The 17,520-nt window shown below is 32.7% G+C and overlaps 1 protein-coding gene across 1 annotated transcript; it reads left to right on the top strand.

The window, feature by feature from the left end:
- Positions 1-15,018: 15,018 nt before the first annotated feature.
- On the top strand, positions 15,019-16,827 carry LOC122602085 (protein DETOXIFICATION 51-like). The gene has a single exon (XM_043774818.1). The coding sequence runs from the start codon at positions 15,084-15,086 to the stop codon at positions 16,734-16,736; it is 1,653 nt and encodes a 550-aa protein (XP_043630753.1). The 5' UTR covers positions 15,019-15,083; the 3' UTR covers positions 16,737-16,827.
- The last annotated feature ends 693 nt before the right edge of the window (positions 16,828-17,520 follow it).

Raw genomic sequence — 17,520 nt, 5'->3', positions numbered from 1 at the left:
TCTTTTTCCTTCTTTTACCTTTAGAGGTTCATCTATATAGAATTATAGATTGCTTCTTTTAAGTCACTATGGACTATGGAGAAATAATGTTATCACAAACTAATTGCCTAATCCTGATTGACTACACCAAATACAACTCAAATAAGTAAGAACAACTCAAATAGGTGGCCTTTTATCAACAAGTAAAAAGATTCTCCATAATCTACTCTTTTAACTATTAAACTAATAACCAAACTCAAGTGCAATCTTGATTTGTAAAGGTAGAAGATCGATTTTTATAACAATTTATTTCTTTACAAATTAATATAGTTATCATTAATTCTTAGAACAAGTTTATTTCGATATAAGAAATGATGATACATCATAAACAAACTATTGTGAAACTATAAGTTTTTGTTTGAGTGTATCAAATTTTAAAGAATAATTCTTTAATTTAGTCAATGAGCAAACCTCAATGAACGACTAAAGGGGATTGAGAGTACATGCTCTTGTTCACGACTACGTCTTTAATGCTTGTGAACAGATTACATTTATTTTGGTTTTCAATAATGTTCCTAAATAGGTACTTGGTATTGACAGATGACACAAATATATAGTCCTATATTGTTTGACCACAAGACTAGCTAGAAAATTTGAATTTTATTTACTAAATGCTGTAACGGCTGAAGTAGTATTGTACGAGTATTTCATAGTTTAGAAACTAATTTATTACATTACAATTGTGGCCGTACGTGTACGTGTATTTTCTTATTAATATTTGTTTTTAACGTTTGAAGATGATATTTTTAATATGAACTCTAGAGAGAGGCTAGAAACGTATACGTGTATTTATAGTTTGGCTACATGAGTATAATGCCCAAGAATTTATAGTTTTCCTTGAACAACAATTTCAATTTTCGTGTTTAAATTAGTTGGAATAAAGCTAGTATACATATGAATATAACTTGACTAAACCGAAAAAACGTCAGATACAAAAAGTTGTGCGTGAATACAGGAGAGCACATATACTCTATGTGCGCCTCCATGTTGGGGGAGCACGGATGCTCGGTGAGTGTATGTCCTTTCCTGCACTTCAGACCAATTTAATGATTATTTTAAGCTATTTTTTCTTGGACAAATCTAGATATATTCTATTGTTATGAAGCCTTTCGAGTCTACTTTGTAACCCAACTAGCTAATAAACCCGGGTTTAACCCGGGCCGCTTAATTAAAAAGTTAAAACGAACAAATATATAGACTTATGTATGTAATTTAGGATAGTTTTATGTATATCTGGTTGAACCCTATTTGTTTCTTTGATTTGCTGGGAGGGGGTTTAGGGGAGTTCTTCCACATACCGCTCGTAATTGTTGGATTCTTGCTTGGTTGTATGCACATGGACATGTTTAATAGGTTTAAATGCCCTTTTTACTATGTATTGTCCATTTTACGCTAAAGTGTAATGTGGTGTCTGCTATTCTTCTCTAATTGTAATGTAGTCAGATGATATTTGACCGACATGTATGGTTACTAAAATTTTTACACTCTCTATCTTTTGCCTCTTTTTGGCCAGAAATCCTTTTGGAAGCAACCTCTGTACCTTCATGTAGGGGTAAGGTTGTCTACATTCTACCTCCCCCAAACTCGGCTTTTGTCGGATTAGGTATCGTTGTTGTTGTTGTATGTAATTTGTTGTCAATATATTACGAGTATATTGTTTGATATGGAGATAACAATATACTTATAAAGATAAAAATTAATATATAAACTGATTAGGGTGATGAAAAAGTAAAAAGTAACTAACATAAATCAATGGTAGATATAAAATTAAAATTAAAAAACTTAAGAAAAAGAATTTATAGAAAATAAAGAGCTTAAAGAGTTTTTGAAAATAAAAAAAACAATTATGACATCATAAATTTTTAGAAAATAGCTTAACAAAAAATGTTAGCATACCACATAAGGAAAAAGGTTCTAGAAATAATTCTCTTTTATTAATATAAGAGAAGAGATGATTTATTTCCATATAATTTAAGTATTTAACCATTTAAACTTAAAAACCGTAAAGTAGACCCGAGAGTCTTTTGTAAATTTTTCCCAAAACAATTAGAAAATGCATTTGAATGCTCAAAACTCAAATCCAAGTAACCTAAAAGTACATATTTTATTGGTCAAATATTAAGAACATAATGAACCAATTAGACTCGACTTTCTCAAATTAAGCAAACGGGCCAAATGATTATATGATACGTCCTAACGTCCATTACAACTGAAAGTCAATAACATATATACCAAATGGATTCACATCCATACCAAAATTTGAAAAGATGTTTCAAATTAACCATTACAAGTAGAATCAACTTAACAGCGTATGACACATTTGACCTAGCAAAATGGACAAATTTGAGAAGACAAGTCTTTTGGGATTATCTAAACCTCAATTCCGTTATTTTTAAGTGATATCCTACAACACAAATTAGCCAACCACAACAATCATTGCTTTACACAGTTGTACACTGTGCAGTATAATATATACATATGTTATGGATGACTAATTTTTGTTGTGGGAATATCACTTCCCCTTATTTTTATTATATTCTACCTCAAAAGAACTTCAAAAAATCCACTATTTCTATTTGCAGGTTCGTCTATGAAACATAAAACAACTCAATAAATGATTGTTTAGTAGGTACATGATATATATATAGGGAAAAGGGAATATAAGGTTGTTTGTCATCCAAGCTTAGATGTAGAACCCCTCACATACTAATATTATATTATTTCTTGTTTAATGAATAAATGCTTGAGCCCTATAATATTTATGGTTTAAAAAAATTAGTATGTGAGTGTTTCACACCTAATCTTAGATACCTGACAGTCTTATATTACCATGCATCCCCATATATATATACATACATACATATATATATATATATACAAAAGTTATTTTGAGAACTCAATAAAAGACAAGAACTCTTAAGAACCTTTTAAAACTAATCACAACCATTAAAACTTTTGATCAATGACATAGATTAATTATGGTATTTTGTAATTAATTAAAGATTTAATTTCCATTAAATAATATAAAAGGGTAATTTGGTCACACAATCTAAAACAATTTCCCTATTTATTTTTTTTTCTTTCAAACGGTCCCTATTTATCTTATACACTAATATAGTGTTCCATCTCCAAACTAAAAAAGGAAAAAAAAAAAAAAACCGCCGCCTCTGACTTCTTAATCGAATTCACCAATTCTATTTGAGTTGTTTTACCAGAAGTTTCACTCCATTTCTTGATGTTCATTATAAAATTATTGTGGTGATTATCAAAGCAATTCGTAGTCAATGCTTTTATATGTCTACATCTATGCATGTTACTCACGCACTTCAATTTTGTGTTTGTTTTAATTATTTAGTCAGATGCGAGTAATTTTATTTATTAATAATATTTGTTATGATAACATTGTTTTAACTGTATAGTGTGTCTTTTATAACATATGATTTAGATATATTTTTATATTTTTGAATCAGAATGTTGAAGAAGGCAATGGATATATTATGAATAGAAGCGGAGATGATAAAGATGATATAATCAAGTCTATAGATATTTGTAATTAAACAATAGAATTACAACGATTTGTATTTTTTTTTAAGAGCATATCTATGGAACTATTTTATATATGAATGTTTAATGTGAACAATCATCTGAGCATATGTATGCAATTATATGAGCATATGTATGTAAGTGTATTACAAATAAATATTTTAAAAAATTAGTTGGTGATCACATGTGCATGAATGGTGCTATGAGCACATGTGTACTTGTATATTGTATACAATATTTCATAAAATTAGTTGGTGATCACATATGCATGAACCACCATATTTGTGATTGTATGTGCACGACCATATTTGTGATCACATGTGCATGAATAACCATATTTATTTTATTATTATTATTTTTAATTTAATTATATATATATATATATATATAATAGGGGTTTTGAAAAAAGGTTAGTTTAAGGAGAGAAGTGAAAAGTTATTGATCTTAATTTTTTTTCAGCTTTTTTTTTTTTTCATTTTTAAATTTGTTTTATATCTTTTAACAAAAAACTATTCGTAAAAAGTTAAATTAGAAAATACCTTAAACATGTGTAAGTTGTACAAACTTACTTGTAAGAAGGTGTTTTTTTTAAAAAAACTTTTATAATTTTTTAAATGGTTATACTAAATAAAAAAATGAAAAATGAAAAATAAAGAGAAAAAGTTAAAAATCACATTATTCTCTCTTTTATTTCCTTAAGGCACAATCTTGTTTGATTTTAATGTCTCACCCACACACACATATTAATGAAAAAACAACAATATAATTTACTCTTATTTATATGATGTCTAGGTTTTTCAGTACTATCAAAAAATCCTTTTATGAACGACTAAATATTAGCAGTGGTGGGATTAATTTGAACTCCACACGTACAAGTTTTGGTTTTCATTGAAACATCAGATGTATAAATATAATTACAAACTTAATACAGTTATTGTCCATAAATGTTTAAACTTGCATTCCATTGTCAATACATGGAATAGATATCTCACGGATATAAAATAGCTATATACAACCTTAAAATTTAGAAAAAATACATTTTTTATATGAATAAAACATTTTTTAGTGCATATTAACTATAATTATTAAGTATTTAGCTTTATTCTAAACTTTATCTATAATCTATATCTATATATATATAAAAGTTGTATGATGGTGGTCGAAAAATTAGCGCATTTTTTATGTTTTGTCTATGTGTACTTAATAGATTCAATTAGTTTTCTTTAGGATAATTAATATCTTATTTATTTATTAATGAATTTATATATACATGTATTTATGTATATGAATGAGGTAATTAGATAGCAATTATCATCATGCATCATGAATGGGAAATCTTATTTATTGTATATTTATATATATAAAAACTATAAGTAATGCATGTTTATGAGGTGGTAAATGTATTGTTTTTATTGGTTTATTATGATTTATACGAATATAAGGGTGGGGGGAGAGCTTGCCCACTCCTCCCCTCCCCTCCCCTCCCTGATTTTTCTTCTCCTCCCCTCCCCTCCCCTCCCTTAATGCTAGGAGCATCTTGCCATCCCTCCCCTCCCTTCCCATCCTTTTCTATTTAATTTCATTTCTATTTATTTTTATTCAAATAATAATAATAAAAATAATAATAGTTTATTAAAAAAATTAAACAAAACAAAAAAGAAAAACTTTTAGCTAATTTAATAAATAGCTTAATACTCCAGGGTATAAAATGTAAATATGTATAAAATCTTATCCTTTTGAACCTTTGGCCGTCTTCTCTTTCACACCTGCAACTATATATATATACACACTATATATATGTGTGTGTGATTGGTGTGTGTTCAAAGAAAAAAAAAAGAAACAGAGAGTGCAGCAACAAAAGAAAGAAGAAAGAAAGAAAAGAAAGAAGAAGGAAAAAAGAGAGAGAGAGCTGGGTCCACACTTTTTTTTTTGTAACGGTCGACTACATAGGCGGGGAATCCGGCACCACGCTCCCCACTTCGCTCCCTTCCCCATTGGTACCGGGGGGTCGGTGCGGTGTGCCATCCGGTACCGGTCCCCTCCCCACCCGACTCCGTCCACCCTAAGATGATATATATGTATGGTCGTGATGTATGTTACTTATGCCCGATTGTTTTCCTTGGTTTAATGGGCTCATTGATTAACAACTCATTGTAACTATTGTAGGAGGTTATCGGATAGTCATTGGTAGGGATTCAAAGATGTGCATATATAGACAATGGTGGTATAACAAAAGTTAGTCTCATCTGCTTCATAATTTAGCTTTTAATAGTTTTTTCTATCCATCGATAATGGCAAAGAAATTGCAGCTTCAACCAAAGGAAGGGAACAAAGTTCAGCCCCTGTTTCTGGACGAGCTTTAAGAACGATCGGTTGGTCCATTGATAGTAATGGTGTCAAGAAAATGGGACGTCATTAATTCAAGAGGCAAGTACATGAGTACCGATTTTACCGACCCTGACGAGAAGGTGAAGTAATTCTTCTGTTGTGGTAGTCATATTTGTTATCAAGATTTTCAGTGTGTTGACAATTGCATACTTGCATGGTAACTTGATGCATTGTTTTGCCCAACACAACAAGTCTCATAAATTTATTGATAGGCTGCAAGAGGGTTGTTTATTCACCTTACGTGCCAATAGAAAGGAATTTTGCATTATCAAGGACGTAATTTATATGCTTGAGTTTAATGGATCAACCTCCGTTTCTAAGGCCGCTGGTGAGGTTAGCCGTTTTGTGCGCTACCCTTTCAATTCATCTTCATGGAATAACTGGTTCCTATAGAAAATAAATACGTAGTTGGTATGTTTCATATGCTTTGGTCAATTGTGCTTTGTTGTTCTGCTGCAGATATATTTTTGTATTAGGGATGCCTATATTTTGTTTTCGGTATGCATTGTGTATGTTAGTTTGGAGTGATGTTGAAAAGAATCTAAAAGGACCCAACTCGATAAACCGAAAAATACAAGATTTTTTTTTTTTTACACCCCACTGTGTCGCAGTGGGTCGAGCAGTCCCCACTGCACCGTAGTGGAAAGTCTCGGCAAGGAAAGGGACGAAGCCCCACTGCCGCAGTGGGCTTAACACACCCCCACTGCGCCGTAGTGGGAGGAAACCAAATACTTTCCGAGGATTTCCACTACGCCGCAGTGGGCAAACCCCCCCCCCCCCCCACTGTGCCGCAGTGGGAGACCTGAACTGCAACCCTAACATCATTTTAACCCTTGATCCAACTTGCAACCTTCAAATTTCAAAACAAACTTCTCAAAACACATTTCAGAGGTTTCCAACAACAAAGTAGACACATATCATGCACCATTACAACATAACATGTTTCACAAATCCAAGAACAACCCTAACGGGTCATTTACCCGTTTTGGCAACATTTTCGCCCAAATACGTCAATACTATTTTCCAAAGACTTTACAACTTGGACATTTACAGAAATATTACCGAAACATGACCTCAAACCAAAATGTACCATGAGCCATGAGGTGTGGGACATCTAAGCTTCTATACCAAAAGATCGTCATTCGTCCGAGAATGACCTAATTACCTTCAAGTTCTTCAAAAGATATCTACAACTTCAAGCTTATCAACACACTTAGTTCTTTCTTCCGGAACTACCTATAAAAGTGTAAACAACTAAAATATAAGCAAATGCTTAGTGAATATACTTGCATACATTTACGAATACGAAGGAGGGCATAGTACAAGGACTTTCACATGTAACCTATGGCATCGTCATGTCACATTTACATATTCAGCTTGCACACAAACAATACATATATGGATCCATATAAGCTAAACAATCACATCTATCGGGATTCTTAGGCCCCGGAGGTTCTTAGGCCTCATATCATATCAACTTTCGGGATTCTTAGGCCTCGGAGGTTCTTAGGCCTCATAAACAATGCCCCACATGGGCTTGACGCCAAATCAACCATGCTTGGAACATTCACATCTCATGGTAATTGACCCAACGTATACATAAGGGTATGCAAATATACTCACCTCCTCCGCAACAAAGAGAATAACGCTAAACAACAAGCACAAGCAAGCTTCAACCTAAAATCATATCGTAAAATTCATAAGCTTACATTCACAACTTGACTAGTTCAACCTAGCCATTCTCAATCACTAGCCTTTTCTAAACCCAAAACCCAACCCATTTGTCATTGAGTTACTTTCATCTTTAACTATGACATTAGGTAGTTCAACCTACCATTTTCATTCACATATCAATAACTAGTAATATTCATCTTTTCTTACAAACTCAATTTATCACATGAACTTATCAATTTCATAATCAAACACATCATATAACTCAATGACAACTAGGTTAACTAAGGAATTGGAGAAAATTAACCATAATTCATTTGTTAGTAAAAACCCCCAAATTGGTTCACTCTATGAACCCTAATTCCAAAACAAAAATGAAAGCTAGGTTAGGGGAAATCAATACCTCACAACAAAAGCAAATTCAAGACTTAAATGGAAAATTCTTCCTCTTCCCTTTTTCCTCTTGAAATTCGGCCACCACCACCAAGCCCACAAACCCTAACTTTTAATTCTTGAAAAGAAATTAAAGATGGTGATGATTATTAAGGATGATTTTTTTATCTTTTACTTGGATGAATTATCCTTTGATTTTGAAAGAAATTGAGAAGGAATGCATGGGAGGAAGAAGAAGACAGAAGTGGATATATGACTCAAAATCAAATAAGTGTCTGGCACTTCCTATGGGTGCCACGACCCACTTCTCAAATTGGTGGGTATTTTACTCGCTATCCGCTAAAGTTCCAACTAAATTAATCTCATATCCAAAAATAAAATACTAGGAAATTAATTTAATGTCAAAACTATGAAAAGGGGTTAATTTCTTTTACCTTAAAATCTTGGGGCGTTACAGAATCATATTTGTACCATAATGGATTGTAGCCAGATTCAATTCAGTAATGTTTTTTTCCCGTTTATACCATAATGGATATTAGTTTTTATTGCAAAAAAGTACAGCTAGGGATATGGCCTTTCAAATTTACTGCTAGAAGGCATTTAGAGATATGGCCTTTCAAATTTTGACTTGCATACATTGTGTGTACGTATATAAAAATACTAATCATTATATACACATGTTATTAAATTAAAGAAGCCAGAGCAAATATTAAATTATGGGTTTTTTGTTATTGAATTAAAAAAACACAAAACTCTAAGAGTTACCATGTTTTGATTATCATGTGTTTAAAAACATAGATATAGAGTAGGAATGAAAGATCTTAATGTAAAAGAGATAATGTTATTTTTATATATTAGTAAACCAATGCCATAGTTATGGACTTTCAGAATAAGCTTTTATGAAATCATAAAATTTCCCATGATACGAGTAGGTGGCATGGGCTGGGATATTTGTATATATACCTGCCTGCATCGTCTTTTTAGTTGTAGTCTATGTCTGCGTGTTTCACATACGCATCCCCTTAAATGCATTTATGATATGCGTCATCGTGACAATTGATAGAGGTTGTCATATTAAACTGGATGAAAGTCAAGTTGATTTTGTCACACGTATTACATTTCATTACTGTAAGTTTGACGGTTGGCGTATGTGTCCTAGGCATTTTGTAAGTTTGATGGTTGGTGTTTTCGTAGTGTCATACGAATCATTTGACCCTTTGACAAGTAATTTTGTTTGACTCTTATGTGCATTATTTTATGGAACTTGTTTTTATAGTCTACTTTGATTTGTTAATGTATAAGGTATTTGTGAACTATGCGTAAATGTACTTTGATTTGAAATTAATTTGTTAAGGTAATAAGTTTGTTCTTTTAATATACGTCTCCGTATTTGATATTATATTTCAGCTTTTGTCATATCCGTTCAATGGGTTTTTTGTTAAGCCCTGTTCCTTTTTCTTTCTTATACGGCAGGTTATCAAAAGGGCTTTTTGCTCAGCCGTATTCCTTTTTCTTTCTTATACCGCATTTGTATTGTTTAGAAAATTCCAAACCATCATAAGAAAACCTGCTAAGTAAAAGAAATGTACAAAACAATCCGTGAAGCCCGGCCGTGCAACGCACGAGTCTTCACTCTAGTCTCTTATAAATCAAAGTAGATCAAGATTTTAGGAAATTAAACATTTTTTTCATTATCCACAAAATACCATTAATTACTCATTCCAACACTTTTCACATTTTTCTTCTTTTCTAATCCTAACCGTGTGTGTGTATATATATATATATCCCTAAAACATATCTTAAATCTTAACTCTAAAACATATTGCCTCCTTAAGCCTTTGCTCTCTCATCAGCTCCATCAGCATCACTACTCATCGCCACCTCCACCACACCGTCGTCGTTAGTACCATCGCCACCACATCGTGCGGGCACACATCTAGTTATAAATAAGATAAAATATTAATACAAGTATTATTAGTCAACCTATACATCACGCACGGATATTAGTACTAATCTCTCTATATAACTAAAAGAGGATATGAAAGATCCTATGTGACACTATTATTTAAATGACAAATATGATATTTGCTTAGTTGTAATGTTCTTATTTATTTTGTATTTTTTTCCATGTATATCATTAATAAATATTTAATATTTAATTTAGTTTTGTTTCTAATAGAGATTGTTTCTTATATAAGTTGTTGGATACAATGATTAAACCAAAATCCATATGAAGATTATACATTTAAAAAATTATATAAGTATAAAATACAAAGATAGAGATATCCATGATTTAAAATTGATATATGGAACATTTTACGTAAATATAATATCTATAATACCTTATAAAACAAACTAGTCTCCCTATTTTAGTAAATTCAACACTTTTTTCAATATACCAAAATTACCTCTAAATAACTCTAACAAACATATTTCAAATGGTTATTTTTTGCATATTATTATTATTTTTTATCTAATCCTCGACTTATATTTAGAATGATAATCACGGTTATATGCCTCATTGCCGCATATCATGAAAGTAACCTAAACAACTTGTATTACCGTTAAGACATCTCACGCGTTATAAACCGTTGCTGCTGCAACGCACGGACACCCTTCTAGTAAATATAATATATGGAAGATTTTATATAAATATAATAATGATATAAATATAAAGATTTAGATATAGTCATTGTAACACCCGTCGTTTAAAAATAAGGATTTCCAAAAACTTTTGCCTAACGGCGTTAAAAGAAGCGGAATTAACTTTAAAAGTCCAAACCAGTAAAATCTGTTTGGTTTATTCATTAAATGGTGTTACTAGCCATATCATCAAAATAAGTCTAAATGGAAATCCATCGATTGCCCAACATTAAACAACCGAGTACATTATCAATACAAGTCATTAATATTTAAACATAAAGCAAATGTCTAAAGCGAGCAGCCACTGTGGGTAAACTATAGCTAGCTTCAAGATCATCTACCCATGCCTCACATCTTCTCACATCTACCTGCTCACTATTGTTGGACCTGAGGGCACAACACATTTAAAAGAGCAAGTGTTAGCTAACGAATTAGCTAAGTAAGATAACACATAAGTTATAAAACATTTGTCCATTTAAAACATTATATAAAAGTCATATTAAATCGTTAAGGCACATATCCTCAAACATATCATCACACTTACATATCATATCATCAACATCATTCATATTAGGATGGGTCATCCTAAATGTGCCTAGTCATCTTTTGCATCATCACATATCACATTTGAACATCTTTATAATTGTGACAAAAGTCACGCATCTCATATAACATATGCATCTCGTTAAGTGTGACATAAGTCGCACCCGACTAGATGAACCACCATTCAGTAGTACATCAATGTCGTTAAGGAATGGCAAGCCAATCCAGGAGTAATCTGTATGTTCAATGACAATGGGGCTGGTAAGACCTCCCGTATTACTCTTCACGTTGTACCTCGTTGCAAGGAGCCACCAGAGCAACCACATCAACGCACTTAACCGGGCTAGGGAAAGTACGGGTTAAGCTTAACACTTTCACGTTAAATTTACGAGCTCGATTTCACATCACATATAGTTTAGGTGTTTGCACAACCTAAACAATCATCACATATACATCATTACGTTTGGGCCCTTAAATGTGCACGTGTCATGGCAACTTAATAAGTCTAGTGAACTAGATGAACAAGCCATGTAATTATGCACATTTCACATATCATCATCATACATCACATTTCATAGCATTTCATTTCATATCATCACATCGCATACATTGTTACATCACGTACATCGTCATATATCATTGCATATCGTATATCATTACAACATTGCATAACACTTATCATCTTAGATCGTACATCATTTCATATCATATCACCTATTAAGCATACATAACATCTCATAGCAATACGTATCATTGGGGTAGCATTTCAGGCTTTTATATGCATCTACATAGCCCATATCACCTCCCGTATAATCCCGAATACCCATAAGCAAACAAGATACCATTTGGGATGTTATTATATGAAAACTATGTTTTTGTTGAACCCTCAGCGTGTCAAAGTAGTGTATCTTACCTCATAGAAGCACACAACAAATGATAACGTAAGTTACCGAGCTTTGCAAGTATTCCCGACTACCTATAATCATTAAACGACATAATGAGCTATCAATTACCCACTATTTATGGTCATGACTCAAGCCTAGATACCTATAAATATCACCCATGACAAGACTTGATGCATTGGAGGTTCGTTTAATACTTTAGAGCTTACATAACTCGACGGAACACGGAAATCACTCACTAAATTAACCTTTCTGTAAACTTGACATCATCCTCAACTTTAAAAAGAATTACCATTAGAAAGTAGACTCTCTCACGATTCCGTGGATAGTTTATTTGTCAAAAATGGAGTTACGGTCAAAAGTTATGGTCGTTTAAAAATGTTAACAAAATCAGTCCCTAACGGGAGTTACGAAAATATGTAACGGGAGTTACAGGCATAACGGGAGTTACGAAAATTTGTAACGGGAATTACAATGGGGGTGTTATCGCAATTACCCAGCTAACGGGAGTTACACAACTGTAACGGGAGTTACGACGACCAGTCGTGAAAAACAACCCCAAAACCTAACCAACACATCTCAAACGACTCTAACACATCTCCAGGTCTTATGAACATCAAATACACTTAAAATAAGACCAACATCACTCATTGAAAACACCAATTAATCCTTGAATCATTTACCATCATATACAACCGATTAATCCCCCGAATGACTCGAAATCAATTAACGGATTGCAATTAAACCAACCCAACCCTCATGACCAGATATGGGTGGATAAAAGCTATTAAAGACCATTACCCTATGATCTTAGAATAAAGAATTACTTGTACGAATGATTGAGGGATCAAAACCTAGAAGAAATCACCGCCGAATAGATCCAAAATCGCACAAAACTTGAAGACAAGCTCTAGGGTTCTTGAGGGAGAATTATTTTTGAGATTACAATCTGATTATGGGGTTTATGGAACGTGATATGGCCCTAAATCTGCTGGACCAACTTTTCAAAACTTAACATCTATACCCTTGTACTTTATATCTTTCACTTATTGCCCCCTTAAACTCTTACGGGAACACTTTTCATCAATTTAACTCAGTCGGGAATACGTATCATTATTATTAATCACTTTACTAACATATTACTTTGTCATGACATATTAAACTCTCCATTTGAACACATTTAATGAAATTAATCATTAACACGTAGACACATTAATCATATATAACGACCGTAGTCATTATCACATAACATGTTAACTATTAAGACGTATAAATTCGACGGAAGGCGAACGTTGACTAACAACATGGTCAATGGTCGACATAAAATGTTGAGGATGTTACAGTCATTAGTCAAAATCGATGTGAAGATTTAAATACATAAATATGAAATATAAAGATCTATATTATAAATATAAAGTATAATACAAATATATTCCTTAATTAAAATATATTTATTCATTATATATACATGCTTGCATGATTTAGGCATTATCAAAAAAAAAAAGTCAATTAATTAGTATTAATATATTCATTTATGATGTAACTTTCGTTTTATAAGTAAGTCTATATTTGAGTATATTGTTGCTATATTATTGTAGTCTTATATTTTATATTTGGTTGCATTATTTATTTTTATATAAATTTTAGGCCAACAATTATCACCATGCAACGCATGAGTTTAATCTAGTATATCTATATATTTATTATTTATTATTATTATTTTCACAATTTAAAACACTTAGTATCATAGCGTATAAAACTACTCCCACCGTCTCATATTAATTGTCATATTTTGACTTTTTGAATCTTTTTCTTTCAACTTTGACCATAAATATTTTTGTTTGTGTTATATAACACTTGATATAACATATATAAACTGATTGAGTTTTAAATGTATTTTTCATTGATATAACTTTTTATCAACTAATATATAACACAAACAAAGATATTTACGATCAAAGTCAAAAAAAAAAAACTTTACCAGTCAAAATAGGACAATTAAAATGAGACGGGGTGAATATAAATTTACGTAATTAATTCGCACACTTCACGCGGAAACTAAGTCATTTTAAATATAAATAACATTCATTGTATTTTCTTTCTTATAATTATCAGTCAAACATTCTATTCAATTATTTTCCGCCTAAATAGTATTTAGTCTTTAGTTATATGATAACAGATAATAATTAATCTATATGATATTCAATATCATATCATTATTAATATAATGACTATCATTTTAATAATATTTGTTTTCATACTCTTTGTCTTAAATTTTTATAATATATTATCTATATTTATATAAATAATATATTACATATATATGTATTTCTAAACAATTTGCAATAGTTAGTGTATTTATTTTTCAAAAATTTATTTATTTCATTTAACGCTAAATATAAAATCATCATTTTAATTGTAGTCTATTGATCAGTGCCTCACAAAAGCACTTAAGTGAAACATTTTTGTGAAAATAGTTTGGAACGTTTTCATCTATGTTTGTGGTGGGTAATAGGGATTTTTCATCGAGGGTTTAAATTGGGTATCTATTCGACGAGAGACTCTCTAATGCGGATCTAGTTAAATTGACGTAAATTAATAATTAAACGTAGTGAAACAAAAAACTTAGATTATATTAGAAGATACCGATCTTTTTTCATAACTTGAATAGGAAAATCTTTACCAGAAATCAAGAAAAATACACACTTTACAGAAATTACTTGATATTTACCTTGAATTTAAAATATACAGTATTAATCAAACAAAATATAGATAAAGTTTAGAAATATAATAAAATGAAAATTCCTTACCCCCTTACCACCCCTCAGCTCACCCTATTAATACATGTCCCTTCTCTTTGAGACCAAAAACATATAAACACACACATACACTTGAAACACACACCCATCTTACTCACGAGTGCTCTTTACGAGAGTATCTCTTTTACACACATTTTCACCTATGTGTAATCCAAACACCACCCCTCCCACCGCCGTCTCCATGAAAACTTCCGATCACCACCCTCCTCCTCCACCACCCCCACCACCTCATTTTTACCTTGACCTCCATTCTTTTCCATTAACACCCAAATCCCATTTTGATCATCAAAACCCAAAAAATAACAACCAAAAAATCAACAAGACCAAAAACAACATAGTAACCACTACTATCATAGTACCAACACCGAATGAAATATTTAATGAAACAAAAGCCTTATTTAAATTATCTTCACCTATTGCTTTAACCGCTTTAATTTTGTACACACGGTCCATCATATCCATGTTATTTTTGGGCCAACTCGGTGAAGCCGAGCTGGCTGCTGGCTCATTGGCTATAGCCTTTGCCAACATTACCGGCTATTCTGTTTTAGCCGGTTTAGCACTCGGTATGGAACCGCTATGCTCACAAGCATTTGGGGCCCATAGGCCCAAAGTGTTATCTATAACTTTACATCGGGCCGTTATTTTTCTTTTAGTGGTTTGTGTGCCGATTGCATTTTTGTGGCTCAACACGGCCTGGATTTTGATATATTTACATCAAGACCAAAACATTGCACGTGTGGCCCAAACATATCTTGTGTTCACCTTACCAGATTTGGTATCCAATTCATTTATCCACCCGACCCGGATTTACCTTCGGGCTCAAGGCATTACGGTTCCTTTGACTCTAGCTTCCTTCATTGGCACGTTACTACAACTGCCATTGAACTATTTGCTTGTTTATCGATTCGGGCTGGGTGTCGTTGGGGTGGCGAGTGCTTCCTCGATATCGAATTTCGTGGTGTTGGTTTCGCTTGTTTTTTATGTTTGGTGGACTGGTTTGCATTTACCCACGTGGACGAGCCCGACCCGTGAATGTTTAACCGGGTGGGGCCCGTTGGTTAGGTTGGCAGCACCGAGCTGTGTCTCGGTCTGTCTCGAATGGTGGTGGTATGAGATCATGATCGTCCTTTGCGGTCTTTTGGTTGACCCGAATGCGACCGTTGCCTCCATGGGGATTTTGATTCAAACTACGGCTTTGTTGTATGTTTTTCCATCTTCACTTAGTTTCGCGGTTTCAACCCGGGTCGGGAATGAGCTCGGGGCAAACCGGCCCGATAAGGCCCGAGTGTCAGCAATGGTGTCAGTATTTTTTTCTGGATTAATGGGGATATCTGCAATGATATTTGCTACGTCAATGAGAGAAAATTGGGGTAGGATGTTTACAAATGATTTAGATATTTTAAGATTAACTTCTACGGCCCTGCCTATCATCGGGCTTTGTGAGCTCGGAAACTGTCCCCAGACAGTTGGATGTGGGGTTGTGCGGGGCACAGCCCGACCAACCACTGCAGCCAACGTGAATCTGGGGGCATTTTATATTGTTGGGATGCCAATTGCGGTGGGGCTTGGGTTTGGGCTTGGGGTCGGGTTTATCGGGCTTTGGCTCGGGTTACTTTCGGCCCAGGTTTGTTGTGCAGGGCTGATGTTATATGTGGTAGGGACCACAGATTGGGAGCATCAAGCAAAAAAAGCAGAGATGTTAACATGCAACGGAGGTGCAGTTGGAGGAGATAAATCTTTGGATTGTGACATTGAAAATCAACCATTGATGTCTATAATGTCATCTTCATAACAAATTTTAACAACAAAAATGAAAAGAAAAAAAAAAAATAGTGTCAAAGTTGACAATGATATAGAGGACCTCATCTTGAGGATTATAATTATTATTACTTTTTAAAACTTTTTGAAAGGGGGTTTTTAATGAGTTTGATTGTTTATTTTGTTATTAGATTTTGGGGATGGGTGATACAGAAAGTAAATTATAAACAAAGTACAAATCGGAATTTTTGATGTATTGTGTTAACTTTAAATTTTATTTATCCTTGTTTTTTGACCACCCTCGTGTTACATTACACGGCCTTTTTACATTAATGAAACATGAGAATTTGGAACATTACTAGCATGTTGCAAAATTTGTACCATTGTCTTAATGCAATGTTTGTTTTGTTTTAATTTCTAGGGTCCTAATTTTCAAAAGCATGTGTAGTATTGTTTGTTATCTTGATTGTCGTTCTTATATGGATATGTATATCAAAACAGAATCAATTTTTGATTACATTAGTTGTAATCTCACAATCTTATTCCTAAAAACATCAAAGATGGGTCATTTTCTCAAAGATAAGATGAATATCCAGCCCAATGACTTCTAATATTGCATGTTTGTTTGTTTTAGTAAGCTTAAATGACATTCAACTACTTTTGAGTTGTTTCCCATCAATTAGAAGTGTTATTATAAGATACTAGAAGACAATGACAAAACTATAAAGATACCAACATATATAGATGATATCATATGTTTTTGGAAAAAAATTTCTGTCAAGAGTGTATACTTGTCAGAAGTTGAGTAAAATGATAAT

The sequence above is a fragment of the Erigeron canadensis genome, chromosome 5, assembly GCF_010389155.1.
Source record: "Erigeron canadensis isolate Cc75 chromosome 5, C_canadensis_v1, whole genome shotgun sequence".
NCBI lineage: Eukaryota > Viridiplantae > Streptophyta > Magnoliopsida > Asterales > Asteraceae > Erigeron > Erigeron canadensis.
This window is presented reverse-complemented; position numbering and strand designations above follow the sequence as displayed.